General features: G+C 42.6%; 1 protein-coding gene across 1 annotated transcript in view; it reads right to left on the bottom strand.

Moving 5' to 3' along the window:
• Positions 1 to 25837, bottom strand: part of TTC39C (tetratricopeptide repeat domain 39C) — a 98090-nt gene extending 72253 nt beyond the window's left edge. Inside the window, 1 exon segment of the mRNA XM_079108747.1 lies at positions 24997 to 25837. Within this exon segment, the coding sequence (XP_078964873.1) occupies positions 24997 to 25154 (158 nt within the window). The 5' untranslated portion in view covers positions 25155 to 25837.
• Positions 25838 to 26123: the final 286 nt, after the last annotated feature.

The raw sequence follows: 26123 nt of genomic DNA, 5'->3' as shown, positions 1-26123 counted from the left end.
GTAGACTAATGGGTTTCATTGTGGCATATTTGTACATGCATATAACATGATGTCATCAATTTCATTCCCTGGTACCTTCCTTGCTGTCCCCTTCTCCTTCCTCTAACCCCTTTCTTCTAGCCTACAAGTCTCCCTTCTATTTTCATGAAATCTTTTTCTTTTTTTAATCTAGTTTCCACATATGAGAGAAAACATGACCCCTGACTTTCGAAGTCTGGCTTGTTCCACTGAACATGAGGCTCTCCGCGTTCCATCCATTTCCAGGTCATGACGCCTCCTGCAGTCTTGCTCAGTGTTCTTCCCCTGCCTTGTTCCTGTCACGCCTGCCTCCTTCTTGGTCCCCATCTCCCAGGACTGGCCTGCTGCAGAAGGCCTCCCCCAGACTCACATCCCCACCCAACTAACATAAAAGAAGAGCATCCTGGAGATGCCTTTCAATGTGCCACCTGTCACCCTGCCAGACATCTGCATCCCTCCTGTTGGAGGGACTCACTAGCTGTACTTCTCACTTCTTCCAAGCAGGTTCTCTGATCCAGCTCAGCAAATCTGCAACCCCTTAATCACCCCCACATTACTGGGAGCTTTTCCTCCCAGGTTTCTCTTCAAACCATTGCTTGAAACCCTGGAGAAAATATTTTCCATGATGCCCCTCTGTAACCTCTACCCAGGGGCCAATATGTTGGGGAATGAAACTTCCAAAACTGAGCCAAAATAAATATTTTCTCTTCATAAGTTTATTTATCTCTGGTATTTGTTATAGTATCAAAAAGCTAACACATGCTCCATACAGAAATTTTTATGAGAGTCATGGTATTTGCTCTTAAATTGCACTGGACACTCTAACAATGCTTCGGTTTATGGGTTATGTTAAAAAAATGACTTGGCTAATAGAAAAGTCCCCAAGACCCTAAGTGTCATTAGGCACACTCTTTATTTATATTGTATAAATATATAAAACATATTTATTTCTTTTTGTTTAGTCTTTTTATGTTTTAAAGTAAAAACTATATCACATATAGGAGAGAAAAGGTAATTAAAAAGAAAAATGTAAGCCCCTATAAAATACCTTTAAGAGGCATTTCCCAATATACAGTAACATTGATCCTTTGAGCAAATAATATCAAGACACATATGTTCTGCACAAGTGTGTGAAAACAAATACAAGATAGTCACTAGAGCACTCTCAAGGACCCTAAGCAAATGGAACCTACCTAAGTAGTTACTGGTAGAGTAATAAGTACAGCACACATTTATATGATGAGACACTTCGCCCAGTGGTTAAAATGTTCACACTTGCTTTACATACCTCAGTATGGTATCAAAATAAAAAAGTGGGTGAAAAAATGCAACCTGCGAGGGATATTCATATGCATTTTGATATTATTTGGGGTCAGAAACATGCAATAAAAATAAAAAAATAGGGCTAGGGATATAGCTCAGTTGGTAGAGTGCATGCCTCACAAGCACAAGGCCCTGGGTTCAAATCCCCAGCACCACAAAAAAATAATAATAATAATAATAATAAAATAAAATTAAAAAAAATATAGATGGGAAAGACATAAAGTGAGGACAGGGGCTGCCTCTGGGGAGGGAAAGAGGGAGATAGATTGGGCTGCAAAGGGGCCTTTAACTGTATCAGGCATGTTTTACTTCTCTAAAAAACAATCTGAAGGGAATGTGTTAACATTTGTCCATTCTTAATAAAAAGGACATCCATATTTGTTTATAATATGTTGTACTGTTTTGAATGTTTAAAATATTTGTAAGAAAATTTTTAAGGGATAAAGATTTTTAAGTGATATTTTTAAATGATACCATATGCCCATTTAAAGGGTGAAGAGGTTCGATTTCTTTCCATTATTGAAATAACAAAAGCACATCCGGGAAGCAGAGGGAAGAGGTCCCTAAGACATTCTATCATCAGTAGCCATTCCTAACCTAATGATGAAGGCCAGTATGTCTGCTTGTTGCATCTTACAGTTGCTCCATTGCTTCTAAGCTGGCAAATGGCACTCCTGGGCTTTCTCTGGTTCCATTTCATCACTGAGCCACTGGCTGGGTGCTTTCTCCACTGCCCAGCAATCCACCAAGCAAGCCTCACTGAAGGTGGAGCTGAGTGTTCTCAAAAGCCAGGGCCTCCCTTCCTGTGCTAGCTGATCAATGCTAATCCTGTCACCCAGGGAAAATAACTGAGTTTCCACTATAATGGACTATGTGTGCATGCTGTTTGTGAAGCTCTAATTAGCTGTGCTTTTAGCATAGCCAGAGTTGGTGGGCTCACTTGGAAGCACTGATCATTTAAACTGATGCTATTAGGAGTCTGAGAAGTCATAAATTATGAAATGATATGTAAATCTGATTTTCAAAAGCAAATACTTCTACTCATCTCTCTCTAGTAACCCAAAAGTCCCTTGGACCTCCCACTTGTTCTTCTCAAAGTCAGTTCATTTCATTTCACTACCATATTTAATGAGAAATTTCTCCATCATCAGTTTTATTTTAAATTAGTATTGTGTAATGAGTCCTACAATAGATACCTCCTCTTTGAGGAACTACACTAAATGTAATCAGCAATTCAGAACACAGCCCTGGAAAGTATACTAGTACCATTTCAAACTGAGGTCTACAATGTCCTTGTTTTACATATGTATACGTGTACACACACACACACACACACACACACACACACACTCACTTAAATCTCCAGATTAACAAATATTAGGAGGAAAGAAATAGATGCCCTTCACCTACTGAAGCTAGTGGGTTTTTCTCCAGTGCTTATTAGTTAGGTCATATGTTTCCTGGTCATTATTCTCAAACGTGTGTGTGCCTATTGCCCTAGTGATTGCAATTATATAATTCACTGTTTATTATGTAAGAGCATGAAATAAGGAGCCCAAAAAAGCATTATGTATACGAAAAATAATTAAATGCTTTGAAAAGGGCAGATGACTTTAGAAGCTGCTTTCGGATTACTAAGAGCAAGACAACTAGAAAATACTTGTCAAATCAAAGACTATCCACCCAGATTGTCCTGCAAACGATGTAAACCTCTTGCTTCAATTCAAGGACCCTCAATGCTGAAATCACAGGAATATATTAAAGGTGTGTTTTATGAAAGAAAACTAATGTGAAAATCCACAACAAACTTACAAAGGAAAGGTCTTGGTCCTGTATCAAAAGCTACAACAAAATGTTCTCTGGATTTTATTTCATTTGTATAATCCCCTGCTTTAATTGACTGTGTAAATGATCACTAGTAGTCACAGCCACAGTGGCTAAAAGGTCTCCAATATACGTGACTAGCTACTTCAAGTCCTTTTCAATACTACATACACTCAATACTATATACATTTCTTGCCCAAGAGGGGTAAAATATTTGATGAAATATTTCACAATTGATGATAAGTAGGTTAAAAAAATTGTTACATTACTTAAATCTTTAAATGTGTTCCTCTTCCTATATTTCTTCTCTTTCTCTAAGAGGCAACACCCCCTATCTAGTGGCCCAGAACATCCTTAGTTACTCCAGCTTCTTCCCCTGCAACCGCAAATCAAATCAAAACCAATCAGGAGCCTTGTTGAGTCTAAAACCTTTCCCATGTGTCTCCCCTGCCCTCGCCAGCCCCAAATGGGCTATGTCAATTGCTTTCATGTTTTCCTGCTTCCAGACACTGTGCACAACATCCCAGAGTTAGCTTTCTAAAACATTTCTAAAAATGTTTAGAATTAGCTTTGGAAACCACAAATGTTTAGTCTTATACCACCCAGGAAAAGACTAAATATCTGTGGTTCTGCATAGATACACAACCCACTTCATTTACATGCATCAACCTCCATCATTTCTTTCAATACACATGTCTACAGCAGCCACAGAGCGGCACGACCCTGAATATAACACTCGCCCAGTCGCCCAGTCGGAGGCTGCTGGCTCTCCCCAGTGCTGCTAGGCTACCTTCTTACTCAGCCCCAAGGCACTTCTTCTGACACTCCCTCAATTTCCACCAACTGGGTCCAAGTCTTGGCTTTGCTAAGACCTAGGAAGACAATTCACTCCTTCTGAGCCTCAGCTTCTCATCTGTAAAACAGGGGAGAAATTATAGTACCCATCTTGGAGGTTTATAGGGAAGGTCGAATGAGAGCACTCAGCAACACATGTCAAGCATCCCTGTTGCTATAGACTGAATTGTGTCCCCTCAAAAGTCTTATGCTGAAGCCCTAACTCCCAATGTGACTGCAACTGAAGATAGAGCTTAGGAGTTTTTAAAGGTAAATGAGGTCATGAGGATGGGTTCCTCATCTGAGAAGAGTAGTGACCTTATGAGAGGGAAATCCCTCTCATACTCTCCTGCATCTGCACCCTTGTGCTCAGAGAAAAGGCCGTGTGCAGACACAGTGAGAAGGTGGCCATTTCTTCAAGCCAAGAAGAGGGCTCTGGCCAGATTCCAACCATGCTGGCCCCTGATCTCAGACTTTCAGCCTCCAGGACTGTGAGAAAATAAATTCCTGTTGTTCAAGCCACCCAGTCTTTGGTATCTTGTTATGGCAGGCCAAGCTAAGACACATTTTACCATTACTGTACTCATGATGTGACTCCATTTAAATTATATGCTGCATGGCTCTTCCTCCACAAATTGGGACTACTATGGGGCAGAGAAGGGGTTTTATTCACCTTTGCTTCCTCTCGGGATCTGCCATGGTGAATTTAACAGTCAACAAATGTTTAGTTTATAAGTGAAAATTATGAAAATTCAATTTTAAAAAGACATTACCCTCTATAAAAGCAGGTTTTGAATTATGAGAGATAAATGTTAGTCACAGGGGCACATGCCTGTAATCCCAGAGACACAGAAGCCTGGGGCAGGAGGATCGCAAGTTTGAGGCCAGCCTAGGCAACCTAGCAGGACCCTCAGGAACGTGGTAACACTCGGCTCAAAAGAAAATAAGAATGGCTGCGGTGTGGCTCAGTGGTAGAGGGTATCTGGGTTCAATTCCTGGTACCAGAGGAAGAAGGGGAGGGGATAGGGATGTGTTGCCACCAGAAACACCCCTTTTTTATTTTTTTCCCACATGTGGTTCTGGGGATGAAACCCAGGGCCTTACACACACTCGTCAAGAGCTCTACCACTGGTACACATCCCCAGCCCTAGACATGCAGTTGACTATTCAGGGAACATGAAAACAAGTGTTTTAATTCAGATATGAGGTGTCTCCCAAAAGCTCATGCGTGAGACAATGGAAGAATGTTCAGAGGTGAAGTGATTAGATTATGGATTAGCTGGGTGTTAGCTGGAAGTAGATGGGAAGTGGCTGGAGGTGGAAGGTCACTCAGGGTGTGCCTTCAGGGTTTACATTTTGTCCCTGGCAAGTGGAGCTCTCTCTGCTTTGTTGCTATGTCCTGAGCAGCTTTCCTCTACTGGTCCCTTCTGCCATGATGTTCTGCCTCACCTCAGGCCCAGAGCCATGGAGTTGGCCATCTGTGGACTGAGACCTCTGAAACTGTGAGCCAAAATAAACTTTTTCTCCTCTCTGTTGTTCTTGTCAAGTCCTTTGGTCACAGCATCACACATGCTGACAAAAACCAGCAAGAACCAATTTTCTGTTGTAATTTCACTGACCCCAGGGTGAAATCCCACAAGCAGGGAAGTCTCTGAAAAACTATGCAGCCTGAAGAATGAAAAGGGCTGAACTGTCTTTTCTCTTGACCTGATCCATAGATCTGCCTCCCACAGTTCCATGCCAGCATAAAATGCCACATCCCTGTAAAGGCCTCCTTGAAGCACTGAGTTCACAATAGCAACCTTTGTCAACTACACTTGACTACCACACAACCTGCGTAATGAATTCTGTATCTCACGAGGGATCCCATCTAGTGTCTGAATGATTAAATGATAATACTAGAGCGTTAGAATAACTAGTTAACACTACATTTGTTATCTATAAGCCTTGAAACTATGGAGATACCAATTTGTAGTTTGATTTAGTTCTCCTGGTCAGACAGTTTAGTTGAGACCTTGCAACACAACCTCAGGCAAATTTCCTATCACAAAGGATCCACACACTTGAAAACCAGGGGCATGCATAGCAACTACAGTGGGAACAACTACATGCCAAACCACAGGTTAAATTGGGGGGAGATGATACCAGCAAAACAGACAGGTTCCCAATTTCTAGGAGCACAGACCTGGGGAATATATTATGTTAGGGAATACAGGTAGGCCCCACTTCACATTTAGGGGGAGATCCTAAAAAGACTCATGCAGGCCAAGAACATGAAAATTAATCTTAAAAAATGGAAAAATCATAACGGTCCTGCATTTAAAAAAAATCTTTTGTCAAAGTACTAAACCCACAACATACTCAATGGTGAAAGACGGAAAGCTTTTCCTCTAAGATCAGGAACAAGACAGGGATGTCCACTTTCACCACAGCTATTCAACACGGTACTGCAAACAAGCGAGAGCAAGGTGAGAAAAATACGGAAAAGGCACTCAGTTTGGAAAGGAAAAAAATAAAATTATCCCTACTTCTAGATGACATGATCTTTTATGTAGATACCTCTAAAAATTCCACAATAAAATTGTCATAACTAATAAAATATTAAGTTAGTAAAGTTGGAAGATACAAAATCAACACATAAGAATTAGTTATATCTACACACTAACGATGAACAACCCAAAAAGGAAATTAAGAAAATAATCCTTTTTACAGCAGCATCAAGAAGAATAAAATACTAGGACTAAACTTAACCACAGAAAAGAAATACTTGTATATTGAAAGTTACATAACCCTGCTGAAGGAATACCAAGGAATAGGAAGATATTCCACATTTATGGACTGGAAGACGATATTGTTAAGATGTTAATACTACCCAAATTGATCTACATATTCAACATAATCGCTGTCAAAATCCAAATGATGTCTTTTTGCAGAAGTAGAAAAAGAAAAATCATCTTAAAATCCTATGTGGTCAAAATAATCTGAAAAGGAACAAAGTTGAAGGTCTCAGAATTTCCAGATTTCAAACCTTACTACTGTGATGGTTCAGATATGAGATGTCCCCCAAAAGCTCATGTGTGTGACAATGCAGGAAAGTTTAGAGGTGAAATGACTGGGTTCATTCGACTCACTTGAATTAATTATCTGGGTGGTAACTGCGGGCAGGTAGGCTGTGGCTAGAGAAGCAGAGTCACTGGGGGTGTGCCCTTTTGGGGTTTTATGTTCTCCACAGTGTAGGGAGTTCTCTCTGCTTCCTGGTGTCCTGTCCTTAGCTGCTTTTCTCCACTGTGCCCTTCTGCCCCGATGATCCACCTCACCTCAGGTATAGAGCAACAGAGTCGGTCATCTATGGACTGAGACCTCTGAGACTGTGAGCCCAATAAACTTTTCCTCCCTAAATTGTTCTTGTCAAGTCTTTTGGTCACAAAGATTAAAAAACAAAAACAAAAACAAACAAACAAAAAAACTGACTAAAACACTACAAAGCTACAGCAATAAAACAGTGTTGTACCAGCATTAAGATAGACATATATAATAATATATGTATAATTTCATATACAATAATGGGATAGGATAGAAAGCCCAGAAAGAAAGAAACTCACATATATGGTCAAGTGATTTTCAACAAGGGTACAAGACCATTCAATGGTGAAAGGATAGTCTCTTCAACAAATGGTTTGGAGAAAACTAGACATCCATATTTTTAAAAAATGGAGTTAGATTCTTATTTCACACCACAGATGAAAATTAACTCAATTTGGATCAAAACCTAAACATAAGAGTTAAAATCATCAAACTACAAAACATATGGGAAAAGCTTCATGCCACCAGCTTTGGCAATGATTTTTTTGGATGTGAAACCAAAAGTACAGGCAAAAGAAAAAGAATAAAAATAGATTCACTAGAATCCATGAAAACTAAAATCTTTTTTGCATCAAAGGACACTATCAATGGAACAAAAAGGCAATCTATGGAATAGGGGGGAATATTTCCAAGTCGTACATGTGATAAGGAGTAAATATCCAGCATATATAAAGAATACCTACTATCCAACAACAACAAAAACAATATGATTAAAAATGGGCAAATGTTATTTGGACATTTCTCCAAATAACATATACAAATGACAAGAACATGAACAGATAATCAACATCAAAAATCAATAGGAAAACGTAAATTGGACATTGTCTCACAGCTATCAGGATGGCTATTATCCAAAAATAAAAACCAACCAAACAAAACACTATTGATGAGGATGTGGAGAAACTGGAACTCATGTGTACTACTGATTCAACTATAAAACAGTACAACCACTATAGAAAACAGTATGGTGGTTCCTTGAAAAATTAAAAATAGAATCACCATATGATCTAACAATCCTACTTCTGGGTATATAACTAGAAGAATTGAAAACAGGAGCTCAAACTGATATTTGTGCACCACTGTTCATAGAAGTGACATTTATAGTAGTCAAAAGGTAGAAGCAACCGGACTGTCCTTTGGTGGATGAAAGGTAAACAAAATGTAGTATGTAATCTATGAAATATTCAGCCTTGGAAAGAAAGGAAATTTGGACACAAGCTCCATCCGACATGGATGAATCTTGAGGACGTTCTGCTAAGTGAAACAAGCCAGTCACAAAAGAACAAATACTGTATGATTCTACCTATATATGGTATCTGTAGTAGTCAAGTACAGCAGGACAGGGGGAAGAGAAAATGAGAAGTAAGTGTTTAATGGGTAAAAGTTTCAGTTTGAGAAGATGAACAAAGTTCTGGAGATGGATGGATGTGGTAGTAGACCAGAAACATAAACATACTTAATGCCAATGAACAGACCACTTAAAATTTAAATGATAAACAATCTTATGTACATCATACCACAATTTAAAAAATAATTTAAGAAATATTAAAGTCTACCTGTCTTATTACAGGTTATGAACATATAGGGGAAAAGAAAAAAATTAGTGAATCTAGTATTTATTTGGACTATAACTCAAAATATTAGAAATATTGAGGAAAAATTTTTTTTCATTTTTGTAAAAAGCTCATCGAGGTGGCTTAACAGGGCTCGCCTTCCTCATCTCACATAGCTTAGGTCTCAAAGTGAGCACCTTTGCTCCTTAGAAGGATACTCCTAACAAAGTTTGGATCTGCGTCTAGCATTTTAGTCATTGTACTTTCAATGTTGTGAAATATCTGAGAGTTTCTTTAGCATGAGATTTTTTTTGTTGCCAACATCCATCGCTTTCTCTGGAACATGGGCATCTTCATCGTTTTCCTTACAACCACTTTCCCCTGGCTATTTATCCAGAGTTCCTCCAACAGTGGCCACGCCAAGACCTCCAGGTCAGTTATTCCTTCCATTTATATTTGATTCAAATTTCACTTCCAAGGTTACTTTTTTCCTGTGCTACTCTTTCATCTTTATTGGGCAATATCGTTTTCTAATAATCCATTTTTTAAAAATGTCATTGAGTCTCTCCCTAGGATGCCAGGAAGCACCACGACTGCACACTCGGCTGCAGTGACCAATCACAGGCAGACTTTGAAAGAAGTGAGTGACTGATAGGTCACTAATCATGATGTATAACTGTTAAGTGATTTGTGGCCCGAAGAGCCAGCAACTTATGTACACAAGGCAGCTGAAATCTGAACCATGTTACTGGGGGACAGGTGTCATTTAAGTAAACTCTGGAAACTGAAATTCGGGCAAATGAGAAACAAGCAAAGCCAGTGCTGTCTAACCCCAGAGCAAAGGAACTCAATTCTCAGCCTGTAGCAAAGAAACCAGACTGGAGGACCAAAGATGGTCTCTCCAGGAGAGGAAGGTGGAGTTGAGGTTCAAGGATAAGTAAGCTCTGAGTCAGTTTAGTGGCGGCTGTAGGGAAACATCCATTTCTTGCCTCTTCCAGACTCTAGAAACTGCCCTCATTCCAGGGCTGCGACCACCATCCTTCCAACTCTCCAAGGCCAATATCTTCAAATCTCCCTGCTCAGCTTCCATATTGCCCGCTTTGTAAGGTGCACTCTCCATTTACCTTCCTCTTATAAGGATGCACATGATTACATTTCACACCCATCTGGATAATCCAGGAAAATCTCCCCACCCCAAGATCCTTTACTTAATCACATCTGCAAGGTTTCTGCATGGTTCTTTATTTTCTTTGCCCCTATACACTTAAAGGTTTCAGGGTTCAGCATGTGGATATGTTTTGGAGGGCCCTTTTTCAGCCTAGTCCAGAGACCAGAACTTTAGTGGAGAGGCATGTACTTAGACTCATATGCTGAAAAGATCCCTCTGGCAGAGGTAGAGTACAAAAGGAAGCCAGCTGGGCCAAAGCAACTGTCCAAGTGAGAGGGGAGGGAGCTTGATCTAGGCAGTAATGGTGACGATGAAGAGGAGGGATGGAACGGATGTTTGGGAGGTGAAATGGACAGACCAGGAGGGCCTTCTGGACTCTCGGTGTGCATAATCAGGTTCCAAGGGGTACCCTACACTGCGATGGGGGCACTGGAAGACCACCAGGCACACAGGAGATCAGGGCTGAACAACTGACCTCTGGTAGTGCTAGATCCACACACTATTCAGAGTAACAACAAGGTCCTTTTGGAGGCAGGAGAAACAGCAAACACTCCAGGGCTGGGGGCAGAGCTTCCACAAAGAATTTTAACTTGGGTTTGGTAAGCCTTAGTTTTGTCAGGTGTGAAGTCTTATTCTTAGGGTTTACATTAGTCAGGGTTCTCCAAGGAAACACCCTATATATGTATGTGTGTATGTGCACAGACATACACACACACATACATGGACACACATATACACACAGACACAAAATATACACATATATTCATATACATACAATTTTATATACATATAAAATTATATATATCATTATGAGAGAGGATTTATTAGATTGGCTTACATGATCAGAGGATGAATCATCCCCACAAAGGCCATTTCCAGGCTGGAGAACTAGGGAAACTGGTAGCTGCTCAGATCAAGAAGCCAAAAGCCTTAGAATGAGAGGGAGGCTGACGATGCAGCCCCAGTTCCAAGGCCAAAAATCTAAAAGCCCCCTAGAGAGCCTCTGGTGCAAAACCATCCTCACAGACCAAAGAACAGGGAGTCTGACATGCAAGGGTGACAGCAGCAGAGAAGCACAGCCCCAGAGAAGGCAGAATGCAAGCGAGAACTAGTTTCCCCCTTCTTCCATTCTGTCCATCCACCTGGGCCCCCAGTCTCTTGGATAGTACCCCCGACTTCAGGGCAGGTCTTCCCCATGGAGCTCGCTGACCCACTAGGCAATCTTCTCTAAAAACACCCCTATAGGCATAATCAGAAGTACGCCTGAATAATTATCTAGGCATCCCTCAATCCAGTAGAGTTGGCATCATAGGGCTGTTGAGAGAACTGGGATTAAGGATGAAATGCATGCGACAGGGTGACTCATTAGCAGGCAGCGTTTACCACTGGCTTCATCCTCATTCACTGTTCTTCTTTGCCTGTGCAAGAATTCAAGCAGAGATCAAAAGACTCTTGTACAATTATAGGACTGAACTACTTCCAACTTTATTCAGATCCCTCTCTAGCTTTGTTTATTCATATTCATTTATTGCTAAATCCTGATAGTAATTTAGAATTAATGATATATTCTGAAAATAATCCAACTAATTGAAAGAATTTCCTTTTTTTTAAAAACATATATATCTTTAGATGTTGATGGACCTTTATTTTATTCATGTATTTATATGTGGTGCTGAGAATCAAACCCAGTGCCTCACACATGCTAGGCAAGTGCTCTACCACTGAGCCACGACCCCAACCAAATTGAAAGGATTTTCTAACCCATCTTTCAACAAGGGCTATTTAAAAAGTAACAAAATTGACCAAAATATTTTCGTTATTTTCTTATCTTTAAGATATAAAATACCCTTTATTATAGGTGGCAATAATCTACAAATTGCATGAATACTTTGAGAATTAAGTGCTTTCACCTATTTATATAAGCAACCCAAATACCAACTTATTTTAAATAATCACTTAGACCTTTAGGAGAGTTCTCTATTTTTTGGTTGAAAGGCATTTCAAAGTAAAGCTAGACACTTATTTATAATAAAAATTTAGGGCTTGGGAGATAGCTCAGCTGGTAGAGTGCTTGCCTCACAAGCACAAGGCCCTGAGTTTGATCCCCAGTACCGCAAAAAAAAAAAAAAAAAAAAAAAAAAAAATTTAGTATAAACAGCTCTTAGTGATCAACTCTTAATTTCACAGGGGTTTGTCCTTCATGAAGGCATCCAACTTTTTCCTTTATTAGTAAAGCACAGGTCAGGAAATTTTCCATTTGGGTTTACCTCATTACACATAGGCTTCTATAACTATAAACTTTTAGACTTTAACAGCTCCTTGATGAATTTTTGTTGTTTTACAACTGGGTATTCTTCTATTTAGAGAAAGCTTTCAATTTCAAGTTAGCTTCAACTCCTGTCTCTCAAAAGTCCAGTGCAGATCCAAGCTGTCACAGGGGACTACAGAAAGGCAGGAAGCATTCTCTCCTTTCTCATCATTTTTGCACTGGCAGTTTCTCCAGAAGAAGGACCTCTAAGAAGTCCACCACCAGAGCTCCCAACATTTGCCTCCGCTACTTTAGACAGCCATGTCCCCCTCCCATGCCCCTTCCCTCTTTACCCCTGTTGTTATTTCAATAGGAGTCATTTTTAGCTCAGTTTATAATTTTGTAATGAGTGTCTCATCAATCATCAATACAGAAATAACCGAGAAGACATTTGGATCCACATGGTTGACAGCTGAAGCAAATGGCATTTCAGATGTAAACAAATTCTTTTCTGAGCAATTAGATTAACACAAACCTGGCTAGAATGTGGAGGAAAGTCAGAAACCCAATTACTCCAGCAGTAAAGACCTAGAATTTAGCCTGTGCTAGCCTGGAGTCACAACAGACAAGCATGCAACTAGTGAATTCAATGTACTTTTAAATTTTAGACTTTAATAAAGAGGAGGTGAGGCCAGGGATGTAACTTGGTGGTAGACTGCTTGCCTCACATGCATGTGCCACAAAATTAAAATAAAGAGGTGAACATGAATTGCAAGATGCAGAGATCCATTGATAATACATAACTTGAAATTTTGCAATTCACTGCTCAAAATGAGGGAGGAAAAAACACTCAAAGCTTTGACAGTGACTCACCCTACTGGGAGCAATTCTAAAGAGGACACGCAGCATGGATTTTAGCTTAATCCAATTGCTTCTTAATGAATCTGTCATTTAGCAAATTTGACTTGAATTTGGATGTGAAATGTCATTTTCCCTCTTTTTTCTATCCTGAAGAATTGTGCCCAAAAACTTTGTGATTGAGATAAAGTGATACTAACATGTACAAATCTGCTTCTCTTTGATGGTTATTTTATGGATGAATAATTTACATGAAGTAAAATCCAAAGGTCAGCTGCTGCAGAGATGAGGCAAGACTGTGCAATGGCAAAGCAAAGGATAGCTGTCTGTACGACAAGAAGGCCAACATGGACAAGCAGCAAATAACACTCAACCACAGGCACTCAAAGAGTGAGAAGCTCACACTCCAACAGATTTACCTAGAAAAGCCGCGCTCAGCAAAGAATATTATGGTGCAATTCAGCTTGCAAGAACAGGTTGAGCGAACAAGAACTATGGGATGCACATGATGTCATGCTTGAGGGTGGGACCAGTGCAAGCTCTACATGCCAAGGTGCCCTTTAAGAGATGAAATTGTGTGTGTGTGTGTTTAACCCCTTAATAGTTGCTTCAAAGTACAAACAGAATGGAAAATCATCATGAAGCAATCTGCCCTATTTCCGTGCATTTTAAAGAATCACTTTCACGGTCCCTTTGGCTATGTAACTTTAGGGCAACTGTACCCCCAATTCCTGGGGATTTGGTCCTTTGATTTTTTAATCTTTAAAATGTTGTTTTTAGTTTGTGGAATCATTTTTGCTAAAAAAATGAAAGAAGTGATATCCTGGGAAGGATATGGACCTGTTGGCACTCTGAAGTCCAAAGTTAGGAAGACTCTGCTGGTGGGGCCAGGGCAGAGAATCCAGGCCTCTGAGATAAAGTCGCCTTGAGGCTAGGGATGGAGGCTCCATAAACTAGTTCTGTATGAAGTATGAAGTAGGGAAGGGACCTCGGTGGTGCTCCATCCACATGGTGAGGGACAGAAGGACCAGTGCTGACATCCCTTCCTGGAGCTGTTTGAGACCTAGAAGCAGCACGTGTGTGGTGGGCAAAAGCTGTTGTGTTAGCGTGGTGACTCACAGGGCCCAACACTAGGGTTCTGTGTCCTCCAAGAAAGCCTGCACCTGCCTGGCACCAGAGATCACAGACACAATGAAGGAGGGATGCTCCGTCAGGCTTCCTCAGGAACAGTTGTGCCATCTTGGGCAGCCTCTCCCTTTTTGCAGCCTGTCAACAGAATGACCCCACCTCATGCTGTTCCAGGCAGCCTGGGAATCCAGCTGAGAGAACTAACCTCGTCCTAAGATTCTAGCCCCAATCTCGGTGCTCTTCAAAGGAGGCACTGTAGAAATCTGTGGGGCCATCTGGGGGTGACACAATGACTACAGTGGAATAGGCCAAAAATGCAAGCCATTCTGCAAGGTGTGAGATCATCTGGCATGATGTCACACGTGCTGTATGACTTCTGAACATCTCCTGGAAATTTATGGGAATAAAAAAACTGTTTATGATTACTTTCAGAACCCATCTCCATTTACATAAAAATGCAAAATACTCTGGTCTCCCATTATTCAAGGAGGATTTGTTCCAGGAATCTCATGGTTCTGATGCTCAAGACCCTGGTCCCACCCTCAAGCATATAACATACACACATCTTCCCTACACTTTAAATCATCTCCAGGTTACTTACCACACCTAATATAATGCCTACACATACTTCATCTGTGTGGATTCAGCATAGTACTCAACACACAACAAATTTAAATTTTGTGTTCTGGAACTTTCTAGATTTTTCCCAAATATTATCAATCCTTCAAGAAATGAATCCTTGAATGCAGAACTTGTGAATACGGAGGGCCAACCATATTCCTTGACTGTTTATGTGCACACTTTATCAAGACTTGTTTATGATTTTGGAGAACCATATTCACAGCTGCAACACTGCATCTGGCTTTTAAGTGGCCAACACCCCGGAGCTTAACTGGTCTGCACTCATAGCTACTACATGCCGTATTTAACAGGGATATTGAAAGCTCCTTTTAATACACTGAAAGTCAAATAAAACACTGAATACCACTGAAAGTCATTATTCAATTTGTATCATTTTTGCCTACCAATATACTTAAGAATTTGTAGCATAATGAAATTAATGTCATGGAAATTACATATTGAAATTACTTATTTTGGGTTTGGTTCTTATTTTTCAACTGTACTGATACTGTCTTTAGGGGTTATCTCCTGCCCTGTACACTTCTTTTTTTTTTTTTAATTTATCCTCTAATCCTAAATCGATTAAAGGCAATGAATGGCCTCTAAAGTTCTAGGTTTGTGGAGGAATTTCAAGATATGAGATGTTTTCTGAGATACTTTGTCAAAGGCATCGCATGCTTAACACAGGGGCTCTAATTCTTGTGACACCACCTGACAAAGGTGGCCTGGCTTATTACAAAAACATCATGCTTCTCATTTCCGTCACTTAAATCGTATTTTACTTTGGTTAATTATAACCCTTCAATTGTGATTACCTCCTTTGTCTTATCATATACAGATAAATGTGTTGTTACTTCCTTTAAGTTAAAGTGTATTGCTCTCTCATTTCTCTACCTCTCTGCAAGCTTTCCCATCTTTTTATTCTTCTTAAATCCAAATTTATTCCTTATACACAGGTCCAAGCATCGAGCTACTTCATTTTAACTTCTGATGAAAGTGTACTGAATATTTACATTAAAAATACATGTAATTTCATATTATGAATTTCTTTTATACTTCCCTTTTATAATACTACTCTATTGATATTTTAGACATTGGATGTGTGGGTAGGTTATTTCATCTATAAATTTCATTTTAGGATCATAAAGGGGGAATTACCAAGTGTCTGTCATCATAAAAGGGAATTAGATCTGATAGGGTCAAGAATCCCTGCTCTGGAAAGTGTTAATTCCCAGTTACCAAGTCTTCTGGAGTCTGGGAGTTGTATTTTGGGTAATAACTCCAGAGTTTGTTGCAGCACCATGCAGGGGTAGCCTCAGAACCTTGCAAGTGGCTAAATAAGAAAATGAAAGCCCACCAGCTAGGCTGCCCTCCTTGTCACTAGACATAACACTGAGCAGAGGACAGATCACTCAGAGAGCTATGAGCCCCAGAGTGACATCTACCTGGCCCAGGCAGCACTCACAGCTATGGCCACTTCAGAAGCAGAACAGTTTCATGGAGACTGGGCCTCATTAGGGATGTGGCCTTCCCCATGATGGCTCCTGTCCGGGCTCAGGTGTGCTCAGCAGCAACTTTGCTCCCCACTGACCCCTACTCAGCGTGGGGCAGCTTGGGACACACCATGGGGAAGAAGTTGATGGGACTAGGTGGGAATTCTACTGTCTGCTTAGGAGAAGTACAGCATCAACTCTAGGGCCTCTCTGGAGCAATAGAAATTGGGTAGGAGACATGCCCAAGAGCATGTGAGGAATACAAGGCCTTCCGAGATCCTAAAGGCACTGCCCTTGGGCTGTACTTTTTGAATGGCAAATAAGGGAGCTTTTAATACATCCTGGACCCCAGAAAATTCCAGCAAGCTCAGGAAGACCAGCAACACTGCAGAGGAAGTCCAGGTATTACCTGTTTCTACAGTCACAGCCCTCTCCTCAACAGAAGACTAGAAATGGTGTCAGTATAACACAAGTGCTGGCTAAAGGTAAGGACAGAGGAGTCCCACAGTCTTTCCATGGAAATCTGAGCTAATCTTGAAGGACAAGACACACTGGCTGGATGTTACAAACTATTCCTGCACATGCAGAATAGAAGTGGCAAGGGAACAACAGGAGGGAGGCCAGGAAGCAGACAGGACCAGACCAGAGGCTATTTTGTACCAGGCTGGGATGTTGAGTGTATCACACAGAAGACTGGAAATCACAAAGGTCTAAAGTTTGGGATGACACTCTCCTGAAGACAGAGCTCCCTGGTAGCTTGAAGGGGACCCTCTGGATATCAGGGAATGGTTTGTGTTTTGCTGGGACAATGCACCCATAATGACTTTGATGGCACACATATAAACTCCTTTTTCTGTGAAAGTTACAAAAAGGAAGTCACATGCAATGGTCATACACAGACTCTGGAGCTGGGAGGCCTTGTTTCCACCCCAAAGCTCCCACTTCCTGCTGTATGACCTTAGACACATGCTTCATGTCACTGTCCCCCTTCCCCCTACACACACACCCCACCTTCCACTCAAGGGAAATAACTAGAGCTCCACTCCTTGGGGAGTAAAAATATTCCAGGAAGCAGGGGAGAGGGACTGGCCAGGCATCAAGTAAGCACCATCTAGTCATTTCCATTATGTTTATTTTGATGCATAGGAGGGAACAAGTCACCTCAACCAGTAAGATTTGGGACAGGATCCATTACTGAAGCGACTCTTTCTAAGGAAGATGTCAAAAAAGATAATAACTTTTTTTTTAAAAGACATTAAGCAACACCTCTTGGAACAGATGATGGCTTCTCACCTATGCCCTGAATGCAGCAGCCCCTCCCTCCTATCATGATACCAGTTCCAACAGAGATGTACTTCCTGACTCTCTAAAGCCTTCTCTGAAATAACTGACAGTGTTCCTGTCAGGCAGCAGTAACTACCCTTTGTATACATGTATTTTTTACATTCTGAAATTCTTGTGTAAGAAGGAAGAGATGGAGAAAGCAACTTAGCAAGGGAAAAGGCTCAGATGGCTAACTGCCAACCATCTTTACAGAAGAAGAAAAGCCCCATCTCAATCTCTAAATCGGTGTCAAGAAGCCACGACTTGCTCTTCTTACACAGCAAAGTTACGAATAACTTTACACAAAGATATTTATTCACAGTCACTTGTTTGGAAATTGGAATGCGTTTTCCCCATAGGTTAATACACAAAAGCCTATTCAATCTCAAATTGGACCCATTTACAGAACGTGCAGCACAGTCACTGATTGAGTGTGCTGGGAACAAGAGGTAAGTGCTGAAAGAGGCACAGGAGTCCCCTTGGATCTGTGGGGGACATGTTCCAAGACCTCAGTGGATGCCTGAACTGCAGATGGCAGAGAACTCTATATACACTATATTTTTTCCAATTTTATAGACATACCTCTGATAAAAGTTTAATTTATAAATTAGGCACAGTAAGAGATTAACAATAACTGATGATAAAAATAGAAAAATTATAACACAATGTAATAATTTAAATTTTATTAATTATTTCTAGAATTTTCCTTTTAATGCTTGACTGTGGGTAACTGAAACCACAAAAAGCAAAACCGTGGATACAGAGGAACTACTGCACAGGACAGAGACCAGTTCTCCCTACCCTGCCACAACCCCTTTTAGAGGGCAGAGGGCAGTGCTAGGTAAGTAAATTCATCTTGGCTACTCCATCACAGACTTCCTGTGCTTCTTTTATACCCTCTTCTCCTTGAGTTCTTCTTAGCATTAGCCTTTTCAAAGTTGCACTGCTATGGCTGGGTAAGTAGGAGGGTTACCTTGGCAAAGGAGATTGGGTGCAAAAATGTTATCTTAAAAGCTAAAACAGCATGTGTGAAAGGTACAGATTCCTGTAATATCATGATGTGTTTGCAAATCCACAAGTGGTTTTGTGTAACTAGGAGAGAAAGGGCTCCATGATCCAATATTGCTGCTGTCCTTGTTTGTTTGTTATTCTCACTTTACTCAAAATAGTTTCTTTCAGCTAGCTTAGGGAAAGAAGGTAATCTCACTCAAACAGCTGTTAACACAGCAGAAGTGACTCAGAACACACAAATTCTTTAAAGGGTTCACATCTTTAACTGTGGATTTGTATAAGTGTGCACACATACACATACTTCAGTGTAAATATTCTTTTTTTTTCCTGGTAATTTCCTCCAAACCCTCCCGTTATTTTATAGGCAGCTACATTTCCTAAATTTTTTTAAAAGAATTGCCAGTTAAGCAAAATGAATAATAAATATTTAACTGGGACATTTTCAGACAGTGCAATAGTTGGGGTGGGGGTAATGAGCTTTTATACAAACATACCTCTTGAGTTGAGGAGGATGGAAAAAGTGAGCAGACAAGTTTCATGTCTTTCCTGCCAGTTCCCACAAACCATTTCTGTTTTTTATGACTTCTCCTTTTCTTGCATTTCTGCACCTAGGGACTCTCCCACAGACTCTCCCACAGCAAGGCAGAGACATGCTGTGTGGCCAAAGCGTCCAGGAGACACCAGCAGCCCACAAGTGCTTCCTGTTCTGTCGAGTACCTGACATGGACTTTGGGTAAAGTAGAGGCTCCAAAGCTCAATAGCCCAATGTCTCTTACTCATGCCTTTGAGCTTTTCCAGGAAGTTCCATGGTTTCTACTGGGCTCAACAAACTTACCTAAGGCCAGAGGTTCAGTAAAGTCCTTAATCTTTGCAGAGTCAAAGCCACAGAGTCTTGATCCTAACTACTTATTTCCACAGTTGTAGTGTACAATCAGGCACAGATCACACATAACCAAATGAGTATAGTTGTGTCTCAATAAAACTTTATTTACAAAAATAGGTAGTCGGCCCAGTTTGGCACATGGGCCATAATCTACTCACATCCAGAATTATACTAACTTTTATAGTGATAGTGGCTCTACAGTCAACATGCTCACAAAATTAGGCCACACCTTTGTCATGTGTGCCATCAACTGCTAGGTAACTTAGGATTGATATACTTACACACATAAGTTACCATGAAGTTTTCTTTCTTTCGTTCTTTCTTTTTTGTACTGGTGATTGAACCTAGGGACTCAACCACTGAGCCACATCCCCAGCCCTTTTTTATATTTCATTAGAGACAGAGTCTCCATGAATTTTTCTTGCTTTTAATTTTTAATATATTTTTGCCATTTTATAAAGTAAACTGGAAAAGATAAACACAATTCATAATACCATTCTACATCAAATTCTTATTTATTCATACATATTTATCACCAGTGAACATCTCATAATAACCATTATGTGCTTTTTCTCTCTCTCTCTCTCTCTCTCTCTCTCTTCAGCACTAAAGATTGACCCCAGGGTTTCACACGTGCTAAGCACACACTTTAATATGCTTACTTTCAGTGACAATAATTCAATACGACTTTTTAATAATACAGCTAGAAATCAGTAGTAGTAAGAACTGCAGAGAAGAAATTCTTTAGGGTCAAAAAGAATGCCAAGAATAAAAGCAGGAGATGGCCCGGTGGCCACAAGGGGAGGGAGGGAGGCTACATGCCTGAAACAGAAACTGCAAAGCTCCCCAGGACCAGGAGTTCCAAAGGTCTCTCCTGGCTCCACATGCTGCACCTCTCCTACATGCAAAGGAATATTTCAAGTTATCAAAAAAAAGATGGTGTCAGTAGGACTCAGAAGCCCCAGGAGCCAAGAGCGAATTATGGATGTGGCATCCACACTACGGACAGTGGTCAGAGGGAAAGTGAGCTGACTCGGCACCAAACAGCCCAGTAACTCTAAGAAAAAGCACCAACTCACAGGAAATGAGCGCTGGTGAGAAGAAAATAACATACAGAGCAAACAGCGCAACACAAAACGGTACCCCTCGGCCTGCGGTTATTACTACCACTCCACAGGCACCTTCGCATCGCCTTGTGGGGTTTCCACCGTTTCCTCCCCTAGACCTGGGTGAGGCCTCACCATCCCTCACATTCGCCTTTTCTCCCAATTCCTCTTTCACTTGACCTGCTTCTATCCCACCCTGAAGCTCAGGCAACATTTCCTCTGCAGAATTTCCTCCTGACTGGGCTAGCAGTGCTCCTCTCTGGTCCTACAGCAGCCTGTGGATATGTCTCCCAGCGCCCCCACCACTGTCAATCTTACCTCCGGCATAACACCAAAAGTCTGGCATAGTCTCATGCACCTCACCCATGGTGAGGCACATCCTATCACGTGTCTGAGTATGTGTCACACAAGTCGAAATCAGTTCAGAGTCTGATGTGTGTGTGTTATGTAGGGGGAGCACTGCTGGATTAAAGTGCTGAGCCCTAAAACCAAGCTCAGGAGTTTGATTTCAGGCTATCAGCATCATACATTTACAAAGGTATGTCCATGGGCTCAAAGTAGAGAAGCCCGGGAGCAGTTTCTATCAGTTAAGCTTCTCATTACTATAACAAAATAACCCGACACAGCCTACTTATAAAGAAAAGGAAATTTATTTAGCTTAGTGTTCTGGGAGGTACAAAGTCCAAGATCAGCTAGGTAGGCCCCATTGGTTTGGCCTCTTGTAAGGGTAGCAGATGGCAGGACATCATAGTGGAAGCCTGTATAGAAGAGTCACATCTCAGACAGGATTAGACAGAAAAAGCACAGGCAGGGCGAGGCATGCTCTTTTTACAAGAACCTTCTCACAAGAACCACCAAGGTGTCACATGAGAAATACCTCATGCCCCCATTGACCTGAGAACTGCTGGTTAGGCCCAACCTCCTAAAGGTTCTATCACCTTCCAATAGTGCCATCCCAGGGAACAAGTCATTTACAGCAGTGTGGAACAAGTCTTTTACAGTATGTTCAGCACAGCACAGTCCAAGTCTGTCCCCATCTCTGGGAAGACATTTCAAAGTACACAACTGAAGCTCAGTGCCAACAACAGGGCAGCCTGTCACTCGCTACATTATTCCTATAGTTTCAAGAAAAGCAGCAGCTCCATTTGGATATTTTAACTAGAGCACTGTTGAATATCTCAAAAGAAGGTCTCTGCTGTGAATATACTTCTAATTCCTATATGAACCATATCTGAATTTTACTAGTCAGACTTTCCACAAATTTGGAATGGCCTTCATGATAAATTGTTTCTACAAAGTGACCACTTCTCATTAGGTCGCTATTCAACCAAATTTTTCATCTCAGTAATGTGGCAAGAAAAAATGACCTTCTTGATTTAATAAAACTGTTACTGTGACACTAGACACAAAATACTTCTTTGTTAAACTGTAACAATAAGACTTCGGGGGCTGAGATTATGGCTCAGTGGTGGAGCACTTGTCTAGCAAGCACGAGGCACTGGATTCGATCCTCAGCACCACAAACAAAACTAAATTTAAAAAAGTTAAAAAATAAAAAAGACTTCAGGAGGTTTACAAGTAAAGGGAGTAGGTCTGAAGGGGAGTGGGCCTGAAGGGGGGCCCCCTACGACAGAGCAATCATGAAAGAGAAGATGGAGCTGGTCATTTGGTTATCCCTCTTCCACAAAGGAACTGAGCTAGAGGTGTTTCTTGAACACTTACAAGAAGTCAATGGTAAGCTTCCAGGGGGTCATTCACCTTTAAGACAGGAAGAGAAGTTTTCCAGTGCATAACAGGATCTTATATCTTTCAGCCATAATATGTGAGGTGAGTTTTAAATACAAAGACACCCACACACAAGGCGGTTTGTCTTGTACTCAAACTATACAAATAGAACCCAAGACTAGAGGGGAGGCCACAAGTACAGAGTTAACAAGTGATTGCTGAGTGCTTAGACTGTGCCAGATTCAACAACTGTGAAGTCAGTACTATCATTGCTACTCTTACTTGATAGGCAAGGAACCATATTTTGAGACATGAAAGTCAGCAGGTACAAAAGTGGCCAAACTAGGATTTGAACCGTGGTCGCTGGATGCCAGTTCCTGACCAGACCTTTATGCAACTGTGCTTCCCAAAACATGGATGAGAAGCATATTTTGGAGGTGGGAAGAATGCAATGGCTTTTCACATCACAACATCAGATGAAGCAAGGGAAAGCTGACAGGAGAATGCTGTCAGAATCATCTGTCCTCTTCCCTCCCACTCCTAGAAAATCTTTTTAATATTGCTGAAAAATAAGGTCATGGGGCAGATTACAGAATATAATAATAAGGCAGAATGGTCAAATCAGGGTCCTTGATTTAAAACCACAGTGATTATGCCCAGGCCAACACTGAGTCTCAGGTCTCTTGTTATAAAATTGTCATAAGATATACATCTTTTGTTATTTTAAGAACAGTGAGAACCAATAAGGGAATGTGGGTTCCCTGGTTACACAGGGGACATCTTCCCTGGACACTGCCCCCTCCCTCCTCACAGAGAAATACCATTCAAGGTGTGTCCCTCTGTTGACAACCTGAAAGTGTGTGATCTGCCCTCTATTAACAGTGCAGAAAACTGTATAGATGAGGTGAAATTTTCATTTTTCAACCTAACAGCAACTGTACCATGAGGTTTAAGTATACTATAAAAGTACAGAAAGAAAAAAAAAGGCCACAAAAATAACTACTGCAGATTTCAATACAAGAACTGAAAAATGAAAGTACCTTGATCAGCAACTAAAGAGAAGAAATTTGACGATCCATTCCTCTCACACATAACACAAACTGGTAGTCAGAAAAGTCATCTGAAACATTCAGACTTTTTTTTTTTTTCATGAAATACATTTTCAGACGAGATCGGGTGTGTTTCAGAGGGCTGAAAAACTAGGAGAGGTATTGTGGGACAAGTAAATCTTTTAAATCCTCCATCAGCAGCCTTTGATGAAACTATGGCTTGAAACCAGATTTGTACGTTTTACAAATAAAATGTTCTGAGACGAGCTTAGGCGTTTTCATTTCCAAACCTACAGTGGGGCGGGCGGGGGGGGGGGGGGGGGAGGCTGACTTAAAAGTAAAACCGCTTTAGTAGAAAGTTCATAGTTCTAAGGTATTTGCTTGGCATTAAGAATGTGGCAGCTGCCCAAGCTTTGAGGTCTGAAACTTTAGGTGTCTCCTCCCAGCTTCATTTTCTTACAAACTGTGACTCTCCATCACAAATGCACCGCGGTCCTCTCATTTCAACAAACCATGAGTGAGAAGCATATGACCCTTAAACATGTTCAGGAAAGTTGCTAATCAACATCCTCGTGGCTTGTCAATACTAACGGGGCAAATCACACACTTGCTTCCTAAACAGGAAAACGGACGCTTTTGGTCCCCAATAAAATGAAGGTTCCTCTCACACCCACTGGAAAGCTACCAGGCTTCGGTTCTTTCGTTTATATAGTCTTAAAAAATTAACAGAACACACGTGTTTCCTCTTCTATTAAGCATTTTTAAAAACCCCTCCATTTTCTACTTCCTTCCTTTACATTAGGAATTCTTAATTAACACGCTCGCTTGAAAGGCATTAGAAACTCATTTCAGGGACTGAGTTTTTAGAAGACCGGCAGAGAAAAGAGCGGGCAGAGCTGGGTTAAAATTGTTGAATTCCTGCACGGCATGACAATTATGCATGTGTCTTCAAACAATAAAAGCGTCTGGAATGCACAACGATGCAAAGCAATGTGAGGCGCAACAAACAGGCACTATGCAGCTGATGTACTCCGTGTCACAAAGGCTGCCCTGGCAGCACGCGAGCCGGAGGTCATCCCCTAACTCCCAGGCTTGCAGCTGCCTCAAATGCATCCGGTCCCCAAAACAGCCGGTTTGGGACACCGCGACCGCTGAGACAGGAGCAAACCCTAGGCACACCTCGGAGGGCGAGGCGGGGAGAAAGTGAAGGGAGACTGCGGGAGAGACGGGAGCACGCGCGACGGGTCCCAGGGAGGACAACGGGGCGGGGGTGGGGTGAAAAGGGACGATGTGGCAAAGGCGCAGAAGCGCCAACTGCGGATCAGGCCCGGAGAGGCGACGCGGGGACTGAGAATTAGCGGGAGAGGGGAAGAGGAGGGGGCGTCTGGGGACCAGCGGCAGGTCCCAGCGCGTGAGCCCGCCACGAGGTCGCGCGGCGCGGGCAGGGGAGCAGGGGCGCTACGGTCACCTGTATTGTTTGAAAAGCTGGTCCGACTCCCTAAAGCCGTTGTTGAGCAGCATGTTGATGCCGGCCAGGGCCAGCTCCGCGTCCTGCAGCGGCGCCGCCTCGGCGTCCGAGTCTCTGTCGTCCCCCCGCCGCGGCCGCTGCTGCTCCGAGCCAGCCATGGGCGCGCGAGGCCGGGCGCTGGGCCGAGGCGAGGTCCGGAGGCAGCTGCGGCGGGCCCACGCGCGCCCGGAGCCCGGCTCTACCTGCCCGGAGCGGAGCCGAGCGGGCGGCGGGGGAGGGGAGGGGACGGAGGGGAGGGACGCGGAGCGCGGGAGGGAGGAGCCGCGGCCCGGCTGCGGCGCGCGGGGAACGTGGGCGCCCGGCCGCCGCCACCCGCCGCCGCGGGGGATTACTCAGCAGCCACCCGCCGCTCCTCTCGCTCGCTCCGAGGCACGCGGCCCGCACGGGTACCGGAGCCGAATCCGTTTCCGGGTGTCTCAAAGCCCGACAAGCCGGTCCCCGAGTGGCTGCCGCCTCCGCTTCCTGCAGCCCCCGCGCGCCGGCCCGGGTCTCCACCCCGCGCCCACGCCCAGAACTAGCACGCCCAGGCTGCTCCGACCACGCAAGGCCGGCAGGCCGGGACTTTCGACCCTCCAGTGAAACCGCCGGACCCGGGAGTCAGGGGAAACCGGGGCTCGGGAGAGGACAAGCGGGTTTGAGAAGGGACGGGAACTCTGCCGGGGCCGCAGCGAGTAGGGCGCGGTTGGAGACCAGGTGGCCTTGGCTTTGGCCAAGAGTGCCTGAAACCCGAGGGTAGCCAGTGCCTGCGACCCCCAACTTCACCCCGGGGCCGCTAGGATCAAAGCAGCCAATCCTGGAGGAGGTGGACGGTGGGGGCGGGGCCTCTGGACACCTGCCGGACCGCTCCTTAGAGCCCAGCGCTGGAGACTCGGCAGAGCTCCCTGGTCAGGGTATCACCCCCTGGGGTCAGCCACCAGCATTAGAGCAGTGGAGAAGTACAGGCCCGTATGCCACCACACCTAATATTTAAAAGTTATGAATTAAGTTGTTAAGATGTGTTCTGTTCTCACCCTGATTATTATACTTTCCATACCAGTGGAACAGAAAAGCTGTGGTTTTTATATGAC

The sequence above is a fragment of the Sciurus vulgaris genome (genome assembly GCF_902686455.1).
Source record: "Sciurus vulgaris genome assembly, chromosome: 13".
In the NCBI taxonomy this organism is placed as follows: Eukaryota; Metazoa; Chordata; class Mammalia; order Rodentia; family Sciuridae; genus Sciurus; species Sciurus vulgaris.
Note: the sequence above shows the minus strand (reverse complement) of the source record. Positions and strands in the feature narration are given on the sequence as shown.